Raw genomic sequence first — 21,070 nt, 5'->3', positions numbered from 1 at the left:
ATCTATCTATCTATCTATCTATCTATCTATCTATCTATCTATCTATCTATCTATCTATCTATCTATCTATCTATCTATCTATCTATCTATCTATCTATCTATTCTATCTATCTATCTATTTTTCTATCTATCTATCTATCTATCTATTATCTATCTATCTATCTATCTATCTATCTATCTATCTATCTATCTAATCTATCTATCTATCTATTATCTATCTATCTATCTATATCTATCTATCTATCTATCTATCTATCTATCTATCTATCTATCTATCTATCTATCTATCTATCTATCTATCTATCTATCTATTATCTATCTATCTATCTATCTATCTATCTATCTATCTATCTATCTATCTATCTATCTATTTCTATCTATCTATCTATCTATTATCTATCTATCTATCTATCTATTATCTATCTATCTATTTCTATTTTTATCTATCTATCTATCTATCTATCTATCTATCTATCTATTATCTATCTATCTATTATCTATCTATCTATCTATCTATCTATCTATCTATCTATCTATCTATCTATCTATCTATCTATCTATCTATCTATCTATCTATCTATCTATCTATCTATCTATCTATCTATCTAATCTATCTATCTATCTATCTATCTATCTATCTATCTATCTATCTATCTATCTATCTATCTATCTATCTATCTATCTATCTATTCTATCTATCTATCTATTATCTATCTATCTATCTATCTATCTATCTATCTATCTATCTATCTATCTAATCTATCTATCTATCTATCTATCTATCTATCTATCTATCTATTATCTATCTATCTATCTATCTATCTATCTATCTATCTATCTATCTATCTATCTATCTATCTATCTATCTATCTATCTATTATCTATCTATCTATCTATCTATCTATCTATCTATCTATTCTATCTATCTATCTATCTATCTATCTATCTATCTATCTATCTATCTATCTTATCTATCTATCTATCTATCTATCTATCTATCTATCTATCTATCTATCTATCTATCTATCTATCTATCTATCTATCTATCTATCTATCTATCTATCTATCTATCTATCTATCTATCTATCTATCTATCTATCTATCTATCTATCTATCTATCTATCTATCTATCTATATCTATCTATTATCTATCTATCTATCTATCTATCTATCTATCTATCTATTTTTCTATCTTTATCTATCTATCTATCTATCTATTCTATTATCTATCTATCTTTATCTATCTATCTATCTATCTATCTATTCTATCTATCTATCTATCTATCTATCTATCTATCTATCTATCTATCTATCTATCTATCTATCTATCTATCTATCTATCTATCTATTATCTTTTCTATCTATTTATCTATCTTTATCTATCTATCTATCTATCTATCTATCTATCTATCTATCTATCTATCTATCTATCTATCTATCGACGGTCGATCTCGGAAACTAGTCAGCCAATTTCCATGAAATTTTGCAGTAGCCTCAGGGTGGGCACAAAAATGATAATGTGATACGCCACAGGAAAAATCAGCATTTTGTTTTATTGGCCTTGAAGTGGTTTCTGAGTGTGGTTTTCGAGGGTCGGGAACGCGTTTTCGGCTGTAGCTTAGCTGTATTGAAACCTAAAGAGGCGCGATCCATCAACTGAAAGGTATTCGCCACACGAATCAAACAAACAAATAATTAGAAACATTGGTGCAGATTCGGTTGAGCTAGAGTGGTCAGAGTGATCAAATTTTGAGCTACTCGAGCGTAGGATGAAAGGACTAATATTTTTTGGCTGATGAGATATAGAGAGTTACTTTCTTCGGCAAAGTCTCAGATTTTTACGAGTAGAACAGATTGGCATATGTGAAAAATGACGAAAGTTAGAAATGGGTGGGTCAATTAGGGTCTTAGAGTTATTTCTTGAATGGTGGCAGATAGAGAGTTACTTTCTTCGTCAAATTTTCAAATTTCGTCAAATTTTTGAATTAGAGCTGTAAACTGTTACAAAAACCAGTGTTGACTACAATTCTAAAACGACTGATATCCCAACAAAAATCTCTTCGAGAAAAGTGTAATATGTATTAAATTAAAGTGTCAGCTTCGTTACGCAAAAATTAAATTTTACACCCAATTAGTTCAAACAAGCTGGCTTAGTTTTATCGCATCATCTGCCAAATAATTTTTACCAAAAAAAATTTGACTGGAAACAACAAAGATTTTACCAAAAAAGTCTGCGTCGCATGTGACAGATACATTTTTTTTTCAGGTCTGTTCCTGAACATCTGCCACTTTGCGACGCAGACGTTTTTGGTATAATTTTTGTTGTTTCCAGTCAAATTTTTTTTGGTAAAAATTATTTGGCAGATGATGAGAAAAACTAAGCCAGCTTGTTTGAACTAATTGGGTGTAAAATTTAATTTTTGCGTAACGAAGCTGAAAGCGTCAACTCTAGCGATATCATTCTTTTTAGAAATTTTACTTCAAAGACTGCGTCTCACTTTTCTCGAAGAGATTTTTGTTGGGATTCTTTTTTATCGCATAAGCGAAAACGAGACAACAAGATATGCGAATGACACTTTGACAATTTACAGAAGTATAATGTTTGTTTATATATCCTAGGTGAATAATTGTTTCGGGGAATCACACCGCGTATGCGATAATATATATTATGCACCTGCGTGGGCCACAATGCCTATACGTCAAAATAACAGTCTGGCAATAGGTGCATATCATATTTTATCTGTCGAGAACAGATATATCGAGATAAACAAAAACTCCCTAGAGGGATAAGCTCGAGATTATCGTTCTAGACAGATAAAATAGAATACACACTTGTCACTATCAGTCTCGGCAAGCCTCGACTTTTTCGTGACAAGTGTGTAATATATTTTGTAAATGTTAACAGAGAGTAACCGATTAGTAGAGTCGCTTTCTGGCCCAACGTTTTGTTGTAAAAATCGGTTCAGAAAGCGACTTCTCTCTCTAAGACTTGTAGTTATCACTTGTAACATTTACAATAGTAACAGACTTGATGGGACATTTTTTGTGGATGGGTGTGGGGAGGTTGTATTTCGAGTCGAAGGCGAGGAGTGCATTCCACACGTCTCAACAAAAAATTTCCTATCAAGACAGTTTTGAGCAGGACAGTAATGACACAAAGAATATTCCTCCATTATTCTTTCGACAACGTTTCGACCGTTTTATTGTCTACGTGCCAATGGTAACGTCGCATCGTGCCATAGTAACAAAACGTTTTACGAAATCTCATTAAAAATCTTCATTTAAAAAAAAAAAAAAATGCAAAATCATTTCGGGTTCTGACACAATACAACTGGATTTAGCAAACGATTTAGCATGGGCAATAAAAAATCTGTTTTATTAATTTGGAAATCATTGAAGATGTTCTTTAGAAGTCAATGACGCAACAATTAGATTTGGTTTTAGGTCACTCCCATGTGTAATGTCACGTTCCTTTTGAGACAAAAAAATATTCTTGTTTTTTATTACATAAAGTTTTATGGCCCACTCTTGGATTTTCTATGACGCTTATCGTACGATGAGTTTGTCTTTTTTTTTGTTCTGTAATGTCGCAGTTCCTTTGGACGACGATCATTTTTCTGTTTATTCTGTCGAAATTTTTGATATTATTTTTTAATAAATCAGGAGAATACATCATTGGGTACCAATGAGTAATTCACATAGTCGCAACGCATTTATTGTACATTTGACTGTACCTCGCTAGATTGCATGTCGTTCCTGTTGTTAAAATTTTACACAGCAGACGTATGATCGATAGTTCTGTTACTTCTCTGTTCAAAGGTGGTTAGATTACAAAATCCTTTACTTCAATATTTTAAGCAAACATTTTACTGTCTGCAAAGGTCAACGTCTTGTTGTCTTTGTCGATAAACAGACGGCAGTTCTTAAATATGAACAGCTAGCTGTTTTGCGTTACTCACTATTCATTCTTATGGATGTAAAGGAAACGAATTATTATATCTCGATTATAACTTTCAGTGATTAAAATTAAATTCGTTCCATTGATTCAACATGCGATATACACATTTCCGAACACGTTGCTAATTGGATTGACACAGCATTCAATTTTGAAAACTATGGCATTCTGTTGGTGATACTTCCTAAGATTTTGGAAATAATTCGGAAACAAAACTAAAAAGCTCAAAACTCTCCTACAACTTAAATACAAATCTCCGGTTTCTCATTTACATCAGTATTGCCAGTCAGGACCCTTTTAAATGACCACAAGGAATCTGGCTGGCAACACTGAAGTAAATTTGAGTCAATTTACCTCAGTGTTGCCAGCAGTTTGTTTCTAATAACAAACTGTAAAGACACAGCGACAGCATAAACGTCAAATTCACAGGCTTTAGTGATAAGAGCTACCACATACGATTTTTAGCATGTTTTAGCTCATACAACGAACACAAGTCATCTATCCGTACAAAAGAAACATATACCCTACCTACAGTGATTCCATCAGTCTCCTAATATTTTCTATGTTCATACTAATAGCAGCGCTATGGTTACTTGTCTCAGTATTTCAATTTAAATTTTACTTAAAAAATGTTTAAATTTGCTTACATGTATGTAAGTTGACATTACATGACCATATAGTACTGCTCATAGCATTCACACTTACATGTCAGACGTCAAACAGCCTCCGTAACACTTACTTGTGTTGTATGTACGAAAAAAGCATGCCTCCTATACGGAAGAAATACAAAGTCTATTCAGATACCATCATTCGCTAAATATTTCTTATGAAGTGCTAGGAGAAGTGCTATGCCATGGCCAATATCTGTTATGTCTCTTCATATACCAGAACCAAATTTTTCACAACTCATTCTATGACGGCTACCAAACAACTTTGTATGAAATCTGTGTACACATTTTTTGCGTACCACTCATGCTTGAAGTGCGTTGATGTAACCGAGTGAAAATTTTAGTTCGTCGAAAGTACCTATGCCATTCTTATTGGTGGTATTTGCAAAATAAAATTTTAAATTCTAATTGTCTGTCTATATCAAGAATAGCTTCAGCAGCGCCTACACAGTTCAACACTTTGTTGGTATGTGAAGTGTTAATTCATATCTATACAATACTAGCAGTATGTCCGTCCCGGTTTCCCGTAGGTTTTAAGTTTTTGAGCCTTTTACAAATAAGTTGAATATACATATTCCCTGAGTGACTTTTTGAGCCAGTCCAGTCCTGTCTGGCTGTGAGTCGAGTAGGGAGTGATGATTAGGAAATTTAACAACTATCTTCAAAAGTCTTTACGAGTAATAATTCAATCACCGAGGATATTCCTCTTCAATTTTTTTCGTCTACATCTCATTCTCAACTTGTTTTGCTCACTTGCATCTCTCTTTTCTGCATACAACTGGTTTAGGTAACCTCCAACTCAGCGAAACATAATTTTCACTTATATATACTTGATGTTTACCACAGTTAACTATTTAACTCATAGTCCTATTTAACTACTCCACTTTTTGTAGTTCAGCGTATTGACCTTTTGAACACCAAAATTCTTACCAAGCACGAAACATACGCAATTTATACGTCAGTAAAACAGTCGAATGAGTCAAGAGAGTCAATTTTATGAAATTTGAATATATTTTTATAGTCGTCATTCTCACCATGCCAGAGTAAAACCCACATCAACCATTTTTAGTATCACACATTTGATAAGAATAAATTATCATACAATTAGAATGAGAGATTTGAAAAAGAATTGAAATAGCTTTGGGACAGGGTGTTCAATCAGTACAAATTTATCACTTGTTTATTCCAAAAATAGTTATTTGTTTACAGAGGGAAGAAAATAGGAAATTCCAACAATAGCTTTCGCTCGCGAATCTTTCGAGTCAGAATTTCCTATTTCTTCCAGATGTGAACAAAACCAACGCACTGTCTAGCACCGAAGCTGACTTTGACGTCACTCAAATAGAGGACTAAACCGATCAAAGTTGGCTATTCTTTTTCATGCAATGGCTATCAAAAAATTTAAAAAAATAGTCAACAGGTGTGTTTTTGGCCTTCTAATTGAGTGATGTCAAAGTCAGCTTCGGTGCTTGACAGTGCTTTGACAAAACGGTTTTCATGTCTGCGTGGTGCTTTTGTGCATGAAAGCAAAACATCAACTTTTCAGAAAAGTCTTTTCTAAACAAAAACAATGTGACAGTTTGGGTTAGAAATTTTCTATTTTCGCACCTGTTACAACAAGAGACAAAAAATAGACATTTTCTAAACGGAACCGAACTGTGATCAGACAAAACGTCAACAAACCTTTACTTTCTCGTGGACTTTTGAAAGAAGAAAATGAAGTTCATCACACCGTCCATTACAAAAAATATTTCTGCAAATTTTGATCTTCAGTAGCTATTAAGTAAAGAAACAAACTTTGCGTCTGATTCTCTTTCCAGCTTTTCTTTGTGCGAAGTTGCACCGGACGGCTATCATCTGTTATCGATAACGATTTTAAGAATAAGCGGCAAGTTCTAACTAATGCAATTTTATGAAGCAAAACAAATGTTCTAAAAATGCAGTACAAGATTTCAAATTAAAATATCTGGAAAATAGTTTTATTAAATGAAGTAATAGATCCAATAGTAAAACAGTGCAGACCGTTTTCAATCATTTTTTGTTTGCAATTAGTAGCAGACATGCTTCTCTATCATTACCATGCATAAATCAGCAGGGAAACGACCTTCCGAAAATCGTCATTTTTATACTTGGACGAGTCTCCAGCTAAGACTGGACCACTTGGACGAGCTTCCCTTACACCAATGGGCCCATTTTTTGTACAATTAGAATTAAAACCTCTACCGATTACAACCACAATCTGTTTTCCAACACTCACTTCGTTGGTGCCCTGACTCCTTGTGCACGGAATGGCCGAAAATCAGTAAGACATCAAGCACATCAAAAGTTCATTCAAAATTTATTTAAACTCCATTCAACCACTGTGTGCCCAAGAGTTGTACTGCGCTGATAAACTCATAGAATTTTGGAAAAATCGCAAACAATTTTGTTGTGATACGACTGGTAAATATACATCATCGTCACATCTGTTTAACAGTGTTATGAGCATAAAGAGCCGCAAAAATTAATAAAAAATTATCCCGCGATTTTGAAACGACTTAATCGGAAATGCTGTTGAGTGCGTTTCCGGTAAAATGTAATGGTTTTTTCAGTTACGTCCTACGATCACCTTTCAAATGACATGATCAGTTAAAGCCACAAGGCGTTGCTTATTGTCGAACACTTACCCTGTATTTGAAAATCGCTGTGAACGGTTTCTGAGTTGGTTGTGTAAAGTCGGCTAATCAAACCACTTTTTATGTTCTCGAATCACAAACTCAGTTGGAAGTGATTAGTTCAATAAAATTTCAAATTTGCATAAAATTTACAAAATCGCTTTTTAACGACACTCAATTTCCTCCCGTCAAAACAGTAAAAATAAAATTTCTAAAAAAAACACAATTTCTTCGTAATCAATTGGATTTCTCTTTCAGATTTCGTTACTGTATTTTCACACACATTCTAAACGCACATCCATCTCATTATTCTCGACTTCCATGCACAGCACAATAATTCTTTTATTCTGTAACCGAAGTTTACAATCATCCACTCAACAGAGAAACGGATTATCTCTTAAGCAACCAAAATTTAACAAAACAAAAAGCAGAAGACAAAAAAATTGTTTAATGGGTCCGTACGCGACGACTTCCATAAACAGACTGATGCAGTAAACAGATAATGAATAACTGTTTCGCTTCCAGCATTTATAATTCAAATTTAAAATAAAAATTATTTTCCTTCACATCAACGTGAAATTAATGTGTGTGTGCGCGAATGTATTATTTTCTTAAGCGATACAGAAATTTCGTTTTATGGAAAACAATATAATATCGCTGTAAGTCGCACACACTATCACAATTTATGTTGATGCCTCCCGTTAAGAATATCTGCTTATGAATGACGTATTCTTCGTTCTGATACCATCCATTTTTCTCTCTTTGGCTTTGTTAATTCTATTGACTGATTTAACGAAGAAGGTTGCACATCGAGTGTATAAATAATAGAAACCAGCTGCAGTTATCGAAAATAAAATGTTTGCCACTAAACCGTGTGTTATTAGAAAACGTTGTACTGATTAGTGTCTAATAATAGAAAATTGTGTTCGACCAATTGAAATGCAAACCTGAAACATTAGGCACATTGTAATCAAATCACTTGTCCAATTAAATTATTAAAATATAACTGATGAATTCCGCATTGCACATTAATTTTGTTCCATCTAACTATACATTTTTCCTCAACAATTTATGAGTAATTGCCAACATATTCTCAATAGTACAATGATTATCGGGATATGGACAAGTCGAAGAATTTGATGAATTTTCGAGTTTGTTTTATTGTTATTAAAGATAGTAGTTCGAGCTGGTCGAACATCCACGGAGTCTATCTACTTGGGCCTATTGCTTGCTTTTTTACATTTGTGGTCTAAATGAATGTACCTGTAGGTTCAGGATGTTTTGTGGTTTCAAATGTTTAATCAATTTGTAATTGATTAAGTAGCCTTTAGGAGCTTCCGTTTCGAGTTGGATCTAAACTAAAATCTTTTTGATAGCGACGACTCGTCGGACGTACAATTTTATTACAGAACTCATAGCTTTCGACCGTCGAAGTTCGACGCCATCGTTTTCATTAGACTTGACCACTATTAGAGGCACCGGTGCTTTACTGAAAAGTATACATTTGGGCGTTTTTTTAAACCCTGGATTTTTGTTTACTTTTGATGATATTTTTCCACCAGATTTCTTTTTCAAAAATGTTAGTTTTGGTTGCAGAAGTTTGACCAGTCCTGAGAAAACTGAGCAGTTTATGAAAATTTCGTTAAACTGCTCACGTTCCTTAGAGCCAGTCAAACGGCTACAGCCAAAACTACTTTTAATGTACCACATTCGTGGTCGTTATTGCGGTCGTACATTTTTCGGAAAGGATTCTGATGAAAAGATATCATCAAAAATGAAATACGAGGCACACAAATGTAGGCTAAAATTTTAGCTTAGTACCGGTGCCTCTTAATGCGTGGAGTAACTAAAAAATTGACTCATGAATTTCAGAACTATAGGCTACACAGTTGGTGAAAAATGCATGAAGAATGATGTTCGTACACTGACAAAAAAGTTTTGAAAAACTCACCTGTAGCAGATAACTTTGTCTCCAGGTAATCTACATTATCTGCCGCAGCTGTATTTTTTGTATGGGGCGCTACAGCTGTGGCAGATTTGTTCACTGTTCGAACATCATCAAGCGTAAATGTCTCTGCACCATCATAAAACCTGAAGACAAAGTTACCTGCTACAGGTGAGTTTTTCGAATCTTTTTTGTCAGTGTACCACAAGTTGCAAAATGCGTGAAAAATGTGTATATCGCAGTCCAAAGTTAACAATTTACATCTTATTAGGATCCAAACTCAGCTCTATTGGTAATATACTTACCAAAGATACCAATAAAATGTAAATTTTATTAGCTTTAGACTGTGATTAAACACATTTTTCACGCATTTTGCAACTTGTGGACCGAACAACATTTTTCATGGATTTTTCTGTGTACTCATCTTATAAATCCTTTAAAATCCATAATTGGTTTCTCTGTCTTCACGTGCAATGCGAACTGTTTTATATTGAAATATTACGGCTACCCAGCCCATATAGTCTCTTTCTAACTTCTAACTTCATTCGACCAATATTTGGGCCGCTTAAATTTGTATGTGCCCCAGTCATCTAACCCTTTTCAGCGCTTAATGAACAACGGTTGAGAGAAAACCTCTGAATTTGGTGTGGTTTATTAATAAAACGCTTTGAACCATTTCCACCATATGATGAAATGCTTTTACCCTCAACTAATTACATAGCATGTTGATCAGATGGGTGAACTCTTTTTTTTTTAAATGGTTTATGTTCATTTGAGTTAAATGTTTGCATCTTGTGTTGAGTGATTTTGTAATTACTAGATTTATTTTTATAACAGTTATTTTGAAGTGAAGGAAATAGACACGCACCTCAAGCAAAAGAGCTTCGAATGACAGCTCCCAAATAGAGTACTAATTTGTATGAAAATAAATTCTAGATTTTTTCACAGTGCCATAATTTGTTCGATGCAGTTTCAGTACCTTATTCAGAGTACCACTCATGACTGAAGTGCGATGATTTCACCGGTTGTATAGATTAGTTATCGGTCATCCCCACTTCAAAAAATTGCCAACTTCAATTGATTAGATTTATGAGTATACCAACGGCGTTTCTCCTGTTTTACCGTTGAGTTTGATAATTGGAATTTTATTTAACTGACTCAAGCTTTTTCAAATCCAACAAGACAAAAAAGAATCATAAAAAATCCTCATTCAAATCAATTCAAATAATTACTTAGTTCGTGAAGGTAAACATTTCAGAGACTTATTGTTTCAATGAACGTTTTCGTAAAGCTTACTTCAACGACATAATCTTCAACGCAACGTTAAAAGTAGCTTTTTCACAAACGTATACGAAGTCTTGGATTTTTTGCTGTGTGTTTTGAACGAGTGTATGTAAAGCATTATCAACCCAACTTTTTCAAAAGCTTTGCAGCTTAAGCCATCTATGTGTGAGTACATAAGCTTGCAGTTCTAAAATATATTTCTAAATATTCTGCAATTCAACTAGGCCCCACCATTTGGGTGAGTCGGGTCACTTGAATGTAGAGACTATTTTTTGAATATTTTCCCACTTCCTGCGATATTGCCTTTCAATCTATTTGTCTTGTTTTCGTGTATTTGTTGACTACGCCTCGGAACAACGAAATTCTCAAGAGTTTTAATCGCTTTGTTATGTAAAAGTTATGTAAAAGACTACTGTTACTCTACACACGCCAAGTTGAAAAAAACTATTATATGGGAAGAATTGGTATGTCTTGTAGTCTCATGCTCTTTGCGTTATAAGAAAACGTGACGCAAGTCCTTACCTCTTAACTCACCAAATGTCTGACACGCAAGGAGGGCCTAATTTTTCATGAATCATTCATAAAGCCTGTCACGCGTGATGGATAAAAAAGTGATAGAAAGAGACGCAAATAGTGACATACTTTATGAACGATTCCTAATAATTGACACTTTACCTGGTGTATGATCGAAATTCTTATCTTCAAGTTAGTTCTAATAAGCCAGATCGACGTAAACATCATTTCGAGCAGCTCCATCTATGAGCTTAAGTCAAAACTATTCATGGGACAAAATGGGGTAAATGTGCAGGTTCTCTCGGATTCCTACTTTAATGTGAATTTAGTTTCGTTATGTTTCGTCAAGTTGCAGCTTGTGGTGAGGTGCATTCGATTCTAAACAAACTTAGCAGGTGCAACAACATTAGTCGGAAGTAAATATGGCAACATTAGAAAAATGAATCTACCTCCGGATTCGCAATTACTCTGATCCATTCTCTGGGTTTCCATTACCATCAGTGTTTGTGTAAGTGTCACTTTCATCAGTTGTAAAGGGGCGAATTATGTTCATTTTCATAGAAAATATGAAATTCAACACATAACTAGTCCTAATTTTTTTCATAAGGCGCCACCTTCGTTTTCACAGCCTTGACTGTATACATCATACAACTAATGGCACGATTTATTCACAACCTGTCCATCTGAGGCTTAAGTGCAAAGTTGACTTCACCCACCTATTCTAATGTAATCGTAAGTGCTCTACTGAAGAGAACATGTCCCTGCACTTGATGTGAACGGCTTGTTAACGTACATGGATATGAAAATTCCTATACTAATCGCTGATGTATCCAATTTTAACAAATTCGCACACTTGCTAGCTCCCATTTGATTCAGTAGGTGACGTAGCGTAGCAATTTTCAAATCAATGGATTTTATTTGGTATGTCCACTTACCTCTACGCTGCACTCAAATTCAGCCGAACGTTGGGGACGTCCCAGTCCAATGTATGCTCATCCAAAGTTTGTATATGAGGATGTTACGCCAATCGCTATTATTTCACTAGGCCGTATCGCAGTAAAAAAGAATTATGGCGGCTATTGGTAACTCTAACTGTATTTTAGTCCGTAATTTCAACTGAACTGAAATCGACGCTACAATTTTGAATGAGCATTACAGGAAAGTTCAATGGATTTTTGCGACAACGGCCCCAGTTGCTTTCTGCTTTGCTCCAATTCATGAGTTATGAACAATGACAATCTACCAGTTGTGATTGGGAAATAGAAAAACCACAATGACTGCGATGGTCTTTTTATTTTAATTTTTTTTTTTTTTGTATAAAAATTTCATTGGCAGATAAACGTTTGGTGTAAAAATACATTACGCTACATGTCCAGTATTTCAATTTTAATATTAAAAATATAAAACGAACCCATCAAAGTATTTACAGCAAAAAAATTGGAAATTTTGGTTTTTCACTCAATTGGTCTACGCTAGGGTAAAAAAAAACGTTTTTGGTAAAGTCAATGCAACCATCGAACATATATCGAAAAAATGTTTACTTATACGACAATTGCACCTTTTTTGTTCTAAAAAAATTATTCATTAAATTTCGTTAAAATTATTGATCGTTTATCGTTAAGGGTATGTACACCGGTCTTTCTATCTTTAAAAAAAATTATTGTCAGTTTACACAGCATTGAATATTTTCAAACTAATTACATCCTGCCTGGTTTTACTCTGCCGTGATTACATTAAATCAAAAGGTACGATCCTGTCATTTTGTTACATTTTTTCCCGCCTCTTTTCTTTAAACAATTTCAGTCTAAAAACAATTAATTAATGAACCCGACCGCACGCACACACGCTCACTCTTTTACCGCACAGATATAACTTTCCACCGTAGCACAAGATATGCGCACACTCGGAAGAACACAAAGATGATCAACAGCGCAACCAAATCGTACCAAAACTGATCGCCTTCCATCGTAATTTCCGCCAAAAATTTTTTGGGCTTTACGTAGTGACAGTACATCGCCTCGTCACATTCTAATTTTTCTCTGTCGTTGCCGTAAATCGCTCCCACATATCCTTCCAAACCGTATCGCATGTACGATATGTATGTGCCCCATTTCATATAGCTTGGAATGTCACGCAGTGTAACGCCAAAACCGGCAAACATCATCATTGGAATGGATAAGGTCGGTGCCAAGAAGGTTCCGTTCTGAAAGAGACGAAAGATTTTTTTAAATGTCTCACTTCAATGTATCGAAAGGTCAGAAATTCCACGTACTACTACATCGAACCAAGCGCCGACACACAGTCCCATTGTTTGGCCAACAAAGTCCAGCATCAGACTGATAGCGAAGAACATGGCAAAGCGGGAAAGTTCCATCGGTTGTCCGCTCAGTACATAAATCATAACGGTGAATATTATGCAACATAAAATGGAAAGGGGAACGTCTACGAGTGTCACAGATGTGTAATACATTTTCAGCGAATACCATCGATTGAAGTGCTCTTTGAGGAGAATCGACAGCTCCATGGGAACTGAAATGATTTTATTTTCTTTTTAATTGTCGGTTGGCAAGAGGATCTATACCACTTTACAGTGGTTCGATAGTTTAAGTTGTAGAATAGGCTCGATACCAACAAACAACAATTGTATGAATCTAAGTTCAGGCAGGACCACTGGCTGGAACTACTTCAAACGTTCAACACTATCCGACTTGGGTGCCAAATTGACAGTGTTAATCTACACGTGTGTGTTTGTTAGTATTGAGGCTAGTTAGTGTGCAGGATTCTGTGAACTTTTCATAAATTGTGCATCGCCCTTTATTGACACTAGCGAATGACCACTAACATTTTCGTTCTATTGCTACGTATGAAACACCTCGTCGATAATGCACAAGAATTTATGTTGATCAGACACATTCAATTACTACTCCACAAGACGATCCAAACCTTTCGAAGCACTTCCTTCCTTTCAGAAATTCTTTTCGAGGAAAATGAGAAAAATTTTCGAGATTCGAGAAAGTCAAGAATATTTTCGAAAATCGAAAATTTTTCTCTGAATTTTTTCTATTTAACAAAATTTTGTCGTAGAAGAACACATTACACTTATTCACACAACATATAGGCACTGTTGACATGAGTCATTGCAAGTGTGGTGTCGATGGACAGCTGAGACTTCCAGAATTGCAGAATTAACCATTTTAATTACAAAAATTTTTAATAAGTGTGTCTCAGGTGCCTCTGAAACATGCAAATTCTACCAAATATGAGGGAAAAACTTTGAGCTACTGTCGACCTCTACGTTGGTCTCGAAAAATATTTTTTTGGTCATTGGTAGAGATAATGTTGCTCTACCGCTACAACTATTTATTAGCTTCATCCCTCAAGTATCCATGCCTCTATGACTGTTTGAAAATCACGTTTTTTCAACTTTAGTGTGTCTCTGCCGGCTTCACTTGTACAATTGTTATTTGAATTTCAGGCACTATCGATTGAACCACAACCAGTTTTTCACCAATGTCACCAACGGTACGGTTGTAAATCAAAAATTTTTGTGGAACCTTGTTCAGGGCTCCGAGCTGATTTATAATATCCAAAAATATCAAAAGTGCATCGAAATGCTCAGTTAAAATTCATTTAACCGCACCGTGTTACCCAAGTTACCGACCAATAGGAATACGAATTTGCCTCCAAAAATGTTACTGCTCGTCCATTAAAATCAAAAAATTCTCAAATTGACAATTGACAATTCTGGATTTCTTTTTGTTCGTGTCAATAAAAGGCCAGACAAAAATTCTTTTGGGAATGACTCCCAGAGCATTAGGTCGGTATTGACCTCAGGAATTTCATTCCTCGTCGATTGAAACCTATTTTTTGAAAGTCGGTCCACAGTTACTCAAGTTATCGTGCCATAAAGCGCTACAGACATTTCCGTATTTTACGATTTTTGCTTACATTTCGTACATTTCGTAAAATAGATCATAGTGAACTTCAAGGCGTATTTTCTTACGTAAGATCCTTGACTTAACAGTCAAGGGAATTAAGGAAAATTCGAGAAAATCTAGTAAACTTTTCTCAAAGATGGTCAGGGCACCGATGCCGTAATATTTTGGTAAATGATTAAGAAGTGTCTAGTCTTCGAATGCCAGGACCTACCTCGATAAGTAGCCATACATTTTTGTATGTATGTGTCTAGCGAATTATTAGAGAAATGAATTTCTGCAACCCCTTCATCACTCGACATCAGGAACTACTTTTGGGACATTTTCGCTCATTTTCTTAAATTTTCCAGTTTTCCTACACTTTTCTAAATTTTCCTAAAAAAATCCAAGAAACTACGAGAAAGTGGTCTACCAAAAATAGTCCCTGCTTACCATACATGTCGCATCAACATTTCTCTATAAACCTGACGTGTCTTCAATGTCACAAAAAAATTGGACGAGCACAATTCGTTGAATTAAGTTTTTCATTGCACAAGTCTCGCTCACACTTCTAAAAATTAAAGACCAAACTTACAAGTCAACACTGTCAACATCATGGTTGTCATACCCTGATGAATTAAAATAGCAAAGAGTAAATTGTAATTGTCCAGGACTCGAGATCCTTCATTGCCAGCTTTAATGAATAGGCAACCCAGCATCAAGGCAACGAAAACATTTACACCAATTCTGAAGAATGGAAAGAAAATTTGTCCAAAAAAATGTGTTTGCCTCACATAGTTGAAGCGACAACAAGCCTCCTTGTTCCAGACTCACCTCAGATGCGTCAATGTGGTGTCTCTGCCCATCTTTAGAAAACCGCGTTTCATCAATATTTTCAATTGATTAAACGCACTAGTAGCCTCCAATGCATTGTTTTCCTTTGAGTTCGTCGACAGTGGATACATTTTTCGTAAGTCTTCCAATTTCATAATGGCAGACGGATCATTCAGCCATTGGATGCATTCCCCATTTTCCATACTCTGTACCATTAGACTAATTTTGTCATTTCCATACTCTCCACATGCTAATTCGATAACTGAAAGTGGCAAGGATTTTGTTGAAATGAAAAGCGCAACGTAATTCATAACAAAAAAAAACAATTGATTGTGAACCAATGGTCATTATAGATTCAAATGCATTGTATGAAACCAAATGAATAAATTATAAACCGAAATGCGTCAGCAGAGTCGACGGTTCAATATTGTTTATTGTTTATGAGACTGAGAGCACACTTAAGGTTCAATGCTAATTGTAATCGATTAAACGAATTAAATTTTCGTCTTGTTTTCGAATGGCATTGGCGGACGTATCTACATTAATAAAACGCGTAATCACACACGTGAAGTTTTGATAGGGGTCTGTAGAGTAATTCTTCGAAAACGAGATAAAATTCTTCGTCGAAATAAATGACATATGATCCAGTTACTAAGTACTCACTACGAGAAAGTTAATTCGTTACACGTTCACCAAATTCTCATTAGAGGAGACACATGTATTGGCTACAGTGTAACGTATAGTAGCATAACTCCAGGCAATTTTCATTTATTAAATGGGACTGATGTTAAAGTCAAACCGACTACCTGTGAAAGGCTAACCAACAACTCTGTCAGTACACACTCGGAGCAATTCAGCCGCACCATAAGGTGCACTAGGAGTCAAGTCACCTAGGAGAGCTTATCCAGTCACATACAGATATTCATCTGTTATCGATAACAACGACAAAAATAATGAAAAGCTCTATTACACTCTCGACAGTGCTATGAATCAACCGATTAAAAATATTTTGATCGATGGAAGTTATGCATAGATCGGATAATAATTCTGGTCATATGCTTGCCGTCTGTAGAAGGTTAATGGCGTTGTAATCGGTAGAGGTTGTAATTCTTATAGTAGAATTGGTCGCACAGGTGTAAGGGAAGCTGGTGAAGACCGTCCAAGTTTAAAAATACGATTTTCGGAAATCACACATGAATCTGCAGGGAGACAATCTTTCAAAAATCGTCATTTTTAAACTTGGAGCTCCTCTTACACTCATATGGGACCAATTTTTTGTACTATTAGTGTTAGAGTTTCAATCTCTACCGATTATAACCCCGATAAGTTCTTCAGCACTCACTCAGTAACCTAGGTGCCTTGACACCTAGTGCACCGAATGGTGCTGTTGAAAATCACAAATTTTTACAGAACTCACAGATATACAAGGCTCCGATCCGAACTGATAAATGATTCCAAATGTATCTGAGGTTGATTCAAATTTTGATCATATTTGGTCTTATGCCTACATTATCCTCACAAATTTCGAAAATTTACCAAATATTAAGGAAATTATTCACTTACTGTAATCCGCCGGATTGTGGTACTTGGGACAAGGTAGTTCCACAGATTGCAAGTATGGTACAATTTTGTTGGCACTTCCTTGATAAAGACATTCCCCTTGAGAAAGAACGTAGACCTGTTCGAACTCCTGGAATAGCTTAGCAGATGGCTGATGAATTGTACAAATGATGGTGCGTCCTTGACTCGCTAGATACCGCAGAAGATTAACAACTTGTGTGCACGAGTGACTGTCCAGACCTCTGTGAGAACAAAGAAGAATTGCGAATGAAGAGAGAGAATTATTATGACAAGAATTTTAAGCAATTTACGTTGTCGGTTCATCCAGAAACATAACCGTTGGATTGCTAATTAACTCCAGTGCTATTGATAGTCTTTTTTTTTGGCCACCAGACAATCGGCCAGATAATGTCATTTGATGCTCGTACAGTCCCAAAACAGTTAGAATCTCTTCTATCTGTAAATGGATAATTTCGATTGGATTCAACATTTAAATCGTTAACGTTACTTCGTTAACGTTACTGCGCTTACCCTTTCGGCTTTTTCATGTGATTTCATATGGCTGCCCAGTTTAAAATCGGCAGCGATCTGCATATTTTCTAGTACCGTCAGTAGCGGCTGTAGTCTGTCGTCTTGTGTTATGTAACAAGACATTTTACGGAATGTCTCTGCAAATTCAATGAATTTGAGGAATGCATTGGAAACGGAATAGAAATTGAAATTTTACCTAAATTGCGTATTCGTCCATTAACGTACACAGAACCGGTAACTCCAGTTTTTCTGTAGCCAGATAACACATCAAGTAATGTTGATTTTCCAGCGCCTGCAAAAATGTGGCGTTAATATTGAGACGATCACTTTTTAAAAGTGTGAAGGGAGCAGATTCACTGGATTCACCCTTCAATATACTTGGTGCATTTTGAGAAAAATAATAGAAAACGTTACCTGATGGTCCCATAATAGCTGTCAACTGTGATCCAGGAAATTTTCCATTGATGCGATGAAGAATTTCCTTCCTTCCTGAAATTAAAGAAAAAAAAAATCAAAATTTTTGTTTCTTTTTGATACCTAGTTCTTTGTGTCAGGGTTTCAATTTTCCCAATTTTACATTCACATTCCTTGAAATAATTCTACAATTCCAGACTCACGCAGTTAATGTGCATCTGTTTTACTATGTGGTTCCATTCCTACGAAAACTTTTCCCGTCAGGTTATATTCGGATTCCTATCACCTCAAATTGGGAATGGATGCGGGAGATTTATATCAAATAGAATACATGCGGACAGTCACTGTTTGTTACACAGTAATCAACTCCGAGTGAATTTTGTTGACAGGCCCGTAGCTAGGACCAAATCTGAGAGGGGGCTCAAGCCCAATACAAAAAGTTAATTTTTTATTAAATGTATTATGAATGGCGCCGCAGAGGCTATTTTTTCTGGAAGGAAATTTGAAGCCATTCATCCAACAGGTTTCCCACAATCACCTTTCTTGATGATGCATACATATCACTAGGCAACACAGGTCATGTATAGGTATGGTGACATAGTGCGTTGGATAGGTCTTGGTGCCCTGAATACGGAACACACCTCCGTTCGTCCCAGTCACGTCTGTGTGGAGACGTAACCCATTAGAATATATGACAATGAAAGTGCACCGATCCGATTGGCCGTTGGTGTGGTAAGGTATTCGGACCTCCTGAGTTCAAATAACAACTCTATTGATCTCGGTGACCCATCTGTGGTTCAGACCAGGAATATTTTTTGACTGTGTGGTTAAATTTTTTTTTCGATCTGAACCACAGATAGGTGATCGAGACCAATAGAGTTGTTATTTGAACTCAGGAGGTCCGAATACCTTACCACACTAACGGCCAACCGAATCGGTGCACTTTCATTGTCATATATTCTAATGGGTTACGTCTCCACACAGACGTGACTGGGACGAACGGAGGTGTGTTCCGTATTCAGGGCACCAAGACCTATCCAACGCACTATGTCACCATCCCTGTACATGACCTGTGTTGCCTAGTGTATTTTATTGCAAGCATTCGGTCGAGTTAAATTATTTATAAAAATGTATGAAGTAAAGTAATATTCGCTAGCGGAGCGAGCGAGAAATTTTTGCAATTTTCTACTTTCAAAACATTCTTTGTCTCACTAATAAGCGCTACGAGCCATCTTGATATTCCGGCATTGAGTGGAGTTAAAATCAGTATCTACCTTTTAGAAAATGTTCTTTAATTTTCTTTAGTTTCACTAAACTTTCTCGAAAATTTGAGAAAATTGAAAAAAAATCTAGAGATAGACTAAAGTTGTAGCAACGTAGCTGTGTTAACAATTTTCCTAGATGTTCAGTCAAGACACCTAAACAGTAGTTACCGTTTAGACCATCCAATGGCAATTGTCTGGTTTCAGGTAACTTCTAAAAATTCGTAGACTGCTGAAAAGTTAGCAGGGAAAATTTAAGTTTCATAACCAGACTGCTTAAGTTCAAATTGCATGGGGCTCGCCGATTTTACTACTGAAGAAAATTTCGAAAAACTTTCATTCGCAAAAGTTACCCTCACATCCCAAAATCATACTCATGAATTACGAGTCCCGCATAAAAAAATCTACTAGAGCCTCGTTTATTTTTGGCCGCCGACTTCTTTGTGACTGCAACTGATCTGTATAAGTTTGGGACTTAGAAATAATTTGTATTTTATATAAAATTCTTAAATAGAACTCAAAATAAGTTTTTATTTTTTGTTGGTTTCATGCGTTTCCCTCGTTCTATTCGTTCCACATGTATTCTTCCATACAGACACATGTATGCTGTCATATAGAAATCGATGTGGAACGAATAAAACGAATTAGCCCACAAAAAATAAAAACTTATTTTGAGTTATGTTTAGAAGTTTATACGTTGCAACAGGACATGAACATTTCCATAATTTCAAATTTTGGTTTTATTGTTGATCTTAAGCATTAGTATGAGATTCGAGTTTTATTATTTTCAAAAATGCTGATATAAGAAGAGATGAAATCTACAAATTGGAATTGATTGTATGTCTTTATTCTATCGCACTTTTAATTCGAGTTTCCATTAGTTTCAATGGTTTCAATGTTCCTTGTTCTTTTTGACTCCACACTAGTTGCCACTCAAGGCAGTTATGAATTTGAATGAATTAAAAGGTAACCAAGATTACTGAGTCTACGAAAGAGAAAAAGATAAAATCTATATATTCTACATCCTATCCGGAGACTGTTAGCACCTTTTCTCAACTTTATCATTTTTATCCATTGCCAGGGTGGGCTCAGAGGTAGTCCAGAGGGGGCTCAGCCCCCACTAGCCCCCCCGTAGCTACGGGCCTGTTTGTTGATCTAAGGCGAAGCCGAGGTCAATAAACGTACGAAAAAAAGGGACTTTTTATTTTTATCCCGAGCTACGTGATGGATTTTGCATTCAACTCTCCTTTTCCTTACCAACAGAATTAAATCGTTTGATAAAATTAAAGCAAAATGAACAAATGTTACAACAAAACACCGCCACAAACAAATTCCAATTTTCCAAATGGGTGCAACTGCTTTCTTTTCTGTACGCAATAATATGTTACAAAGTATCTGAAATCACTTTATAACTAACATTATGGTTCAATTAGAATCGAGAAAATTGTGTTTAATCATTACGCCAGTCGTCGGTTGAAAGTGTGTGCACACAGTCCACTCATGCCATTTAATATGTCAAGGAAATTGCTATTTCTA

General features: G+C 35.4%; 2 protein-coding genes and 1 long non-coding RNA gene across 3 annotated transcripts in view; 1 reads left to right on the top strand and 2 right to left on the bottom strand.

Annotated features, from left to right (window-relative positions):
- LOC119079037 (ATP-binding cassette sub-family G member 1) overlaps positions 1 to 7,762 on the bottom strand; it is a 51,290-nt gene extending 43,528 nt beyond the window's left edge. Inside the window, exon 1 of the mRNA XM_037186824.1 lies at positions 7,290 to 7,762. The gene's annotated coding sequence lies outside the window, so the exon portion shown is untranslated. The remainder of the gene's footprint in view (positions 1 to 7,289) is intronic.
- Positions 1,479 to 19,540, top strand: LOC119079143. Its single transcript, XR_005088109.1, has 3 exons — positions 1,479 to 1,488; positions 11,772 to 11,776; positions 19,384 to 19,540. It is a non-coding gene; the product is annotated as an uncharacterized LOC119079143 (long non-coding RNA).
- Positions 12,294 to 21,070, bottom strand: part of LOC119079038 (ATP-binding cassette sub-family G member 4) — a 46,704-nt gene continuing 37,927 nt past the window's right edge. Inside the window, exons 3-11 of the mRNA XM_037186825.1 lie at positions 18,273 to 18,347; positions 18,055 to 18,150; positions 17,859 to 17,995; positions 17,639 to 17,784; positions 17,331 to 17,569; positions 15,768 to 16,029; positions 15,529 to 15,680; positions 13,292 to 13,548; positions 12,294 to 13,222 (exon numbers count right to left, since the gene is read on the bottom strand). Of these exons, the coding sequence (XP_037042720.1) occupies positions 12,875 to 13,222; positions 13,292 to 13,548; positions 15,529 to 15,680; positions 15,768 to 16,029; positions 17,331 to 17,569; positions 17,639 to 17,784; positions 17,859 to 17,995; positions 18,055 to 18,150; positions 18,273 to 18,347 (1,712 nt within the window). The 3' untranslated portion in view covers positions 12,294 to 12,874. The remainder of the gene's footprint in view (positions 13,223 to 13,291; positions 13,549 to 15,528; positions 15,681 to 15,767; positions 16,030 to 17,330; positions 17,570 to 17,638; positions 17,785 to 17,858; positions 17,996 to 18,054; positions 18,151 to 18,272; positions 18,348 to 21,070) is intronic.

The sequence above is a fragment of the Bradysia coprophila genome, unplaced genomic scaffold, assembly GCF_014529535.1.
Source record: "Bradysia coprophila strain Holo2 unplaced genomic scaffold, BU_Bcop_v1 contig_297, whole genome shotgun sequence".
Classification (NCBI taxonomy): Eukaryota; Metazoa; Arthropoda; class Insecta; order Diptera; family Sciaridae; genus Bradysia; species Bradysia coprophila.
Note: the sequence above shows the minus strand (reverse complement) of the source record. Positions and strands in the feature narration are given on the sequence as shown.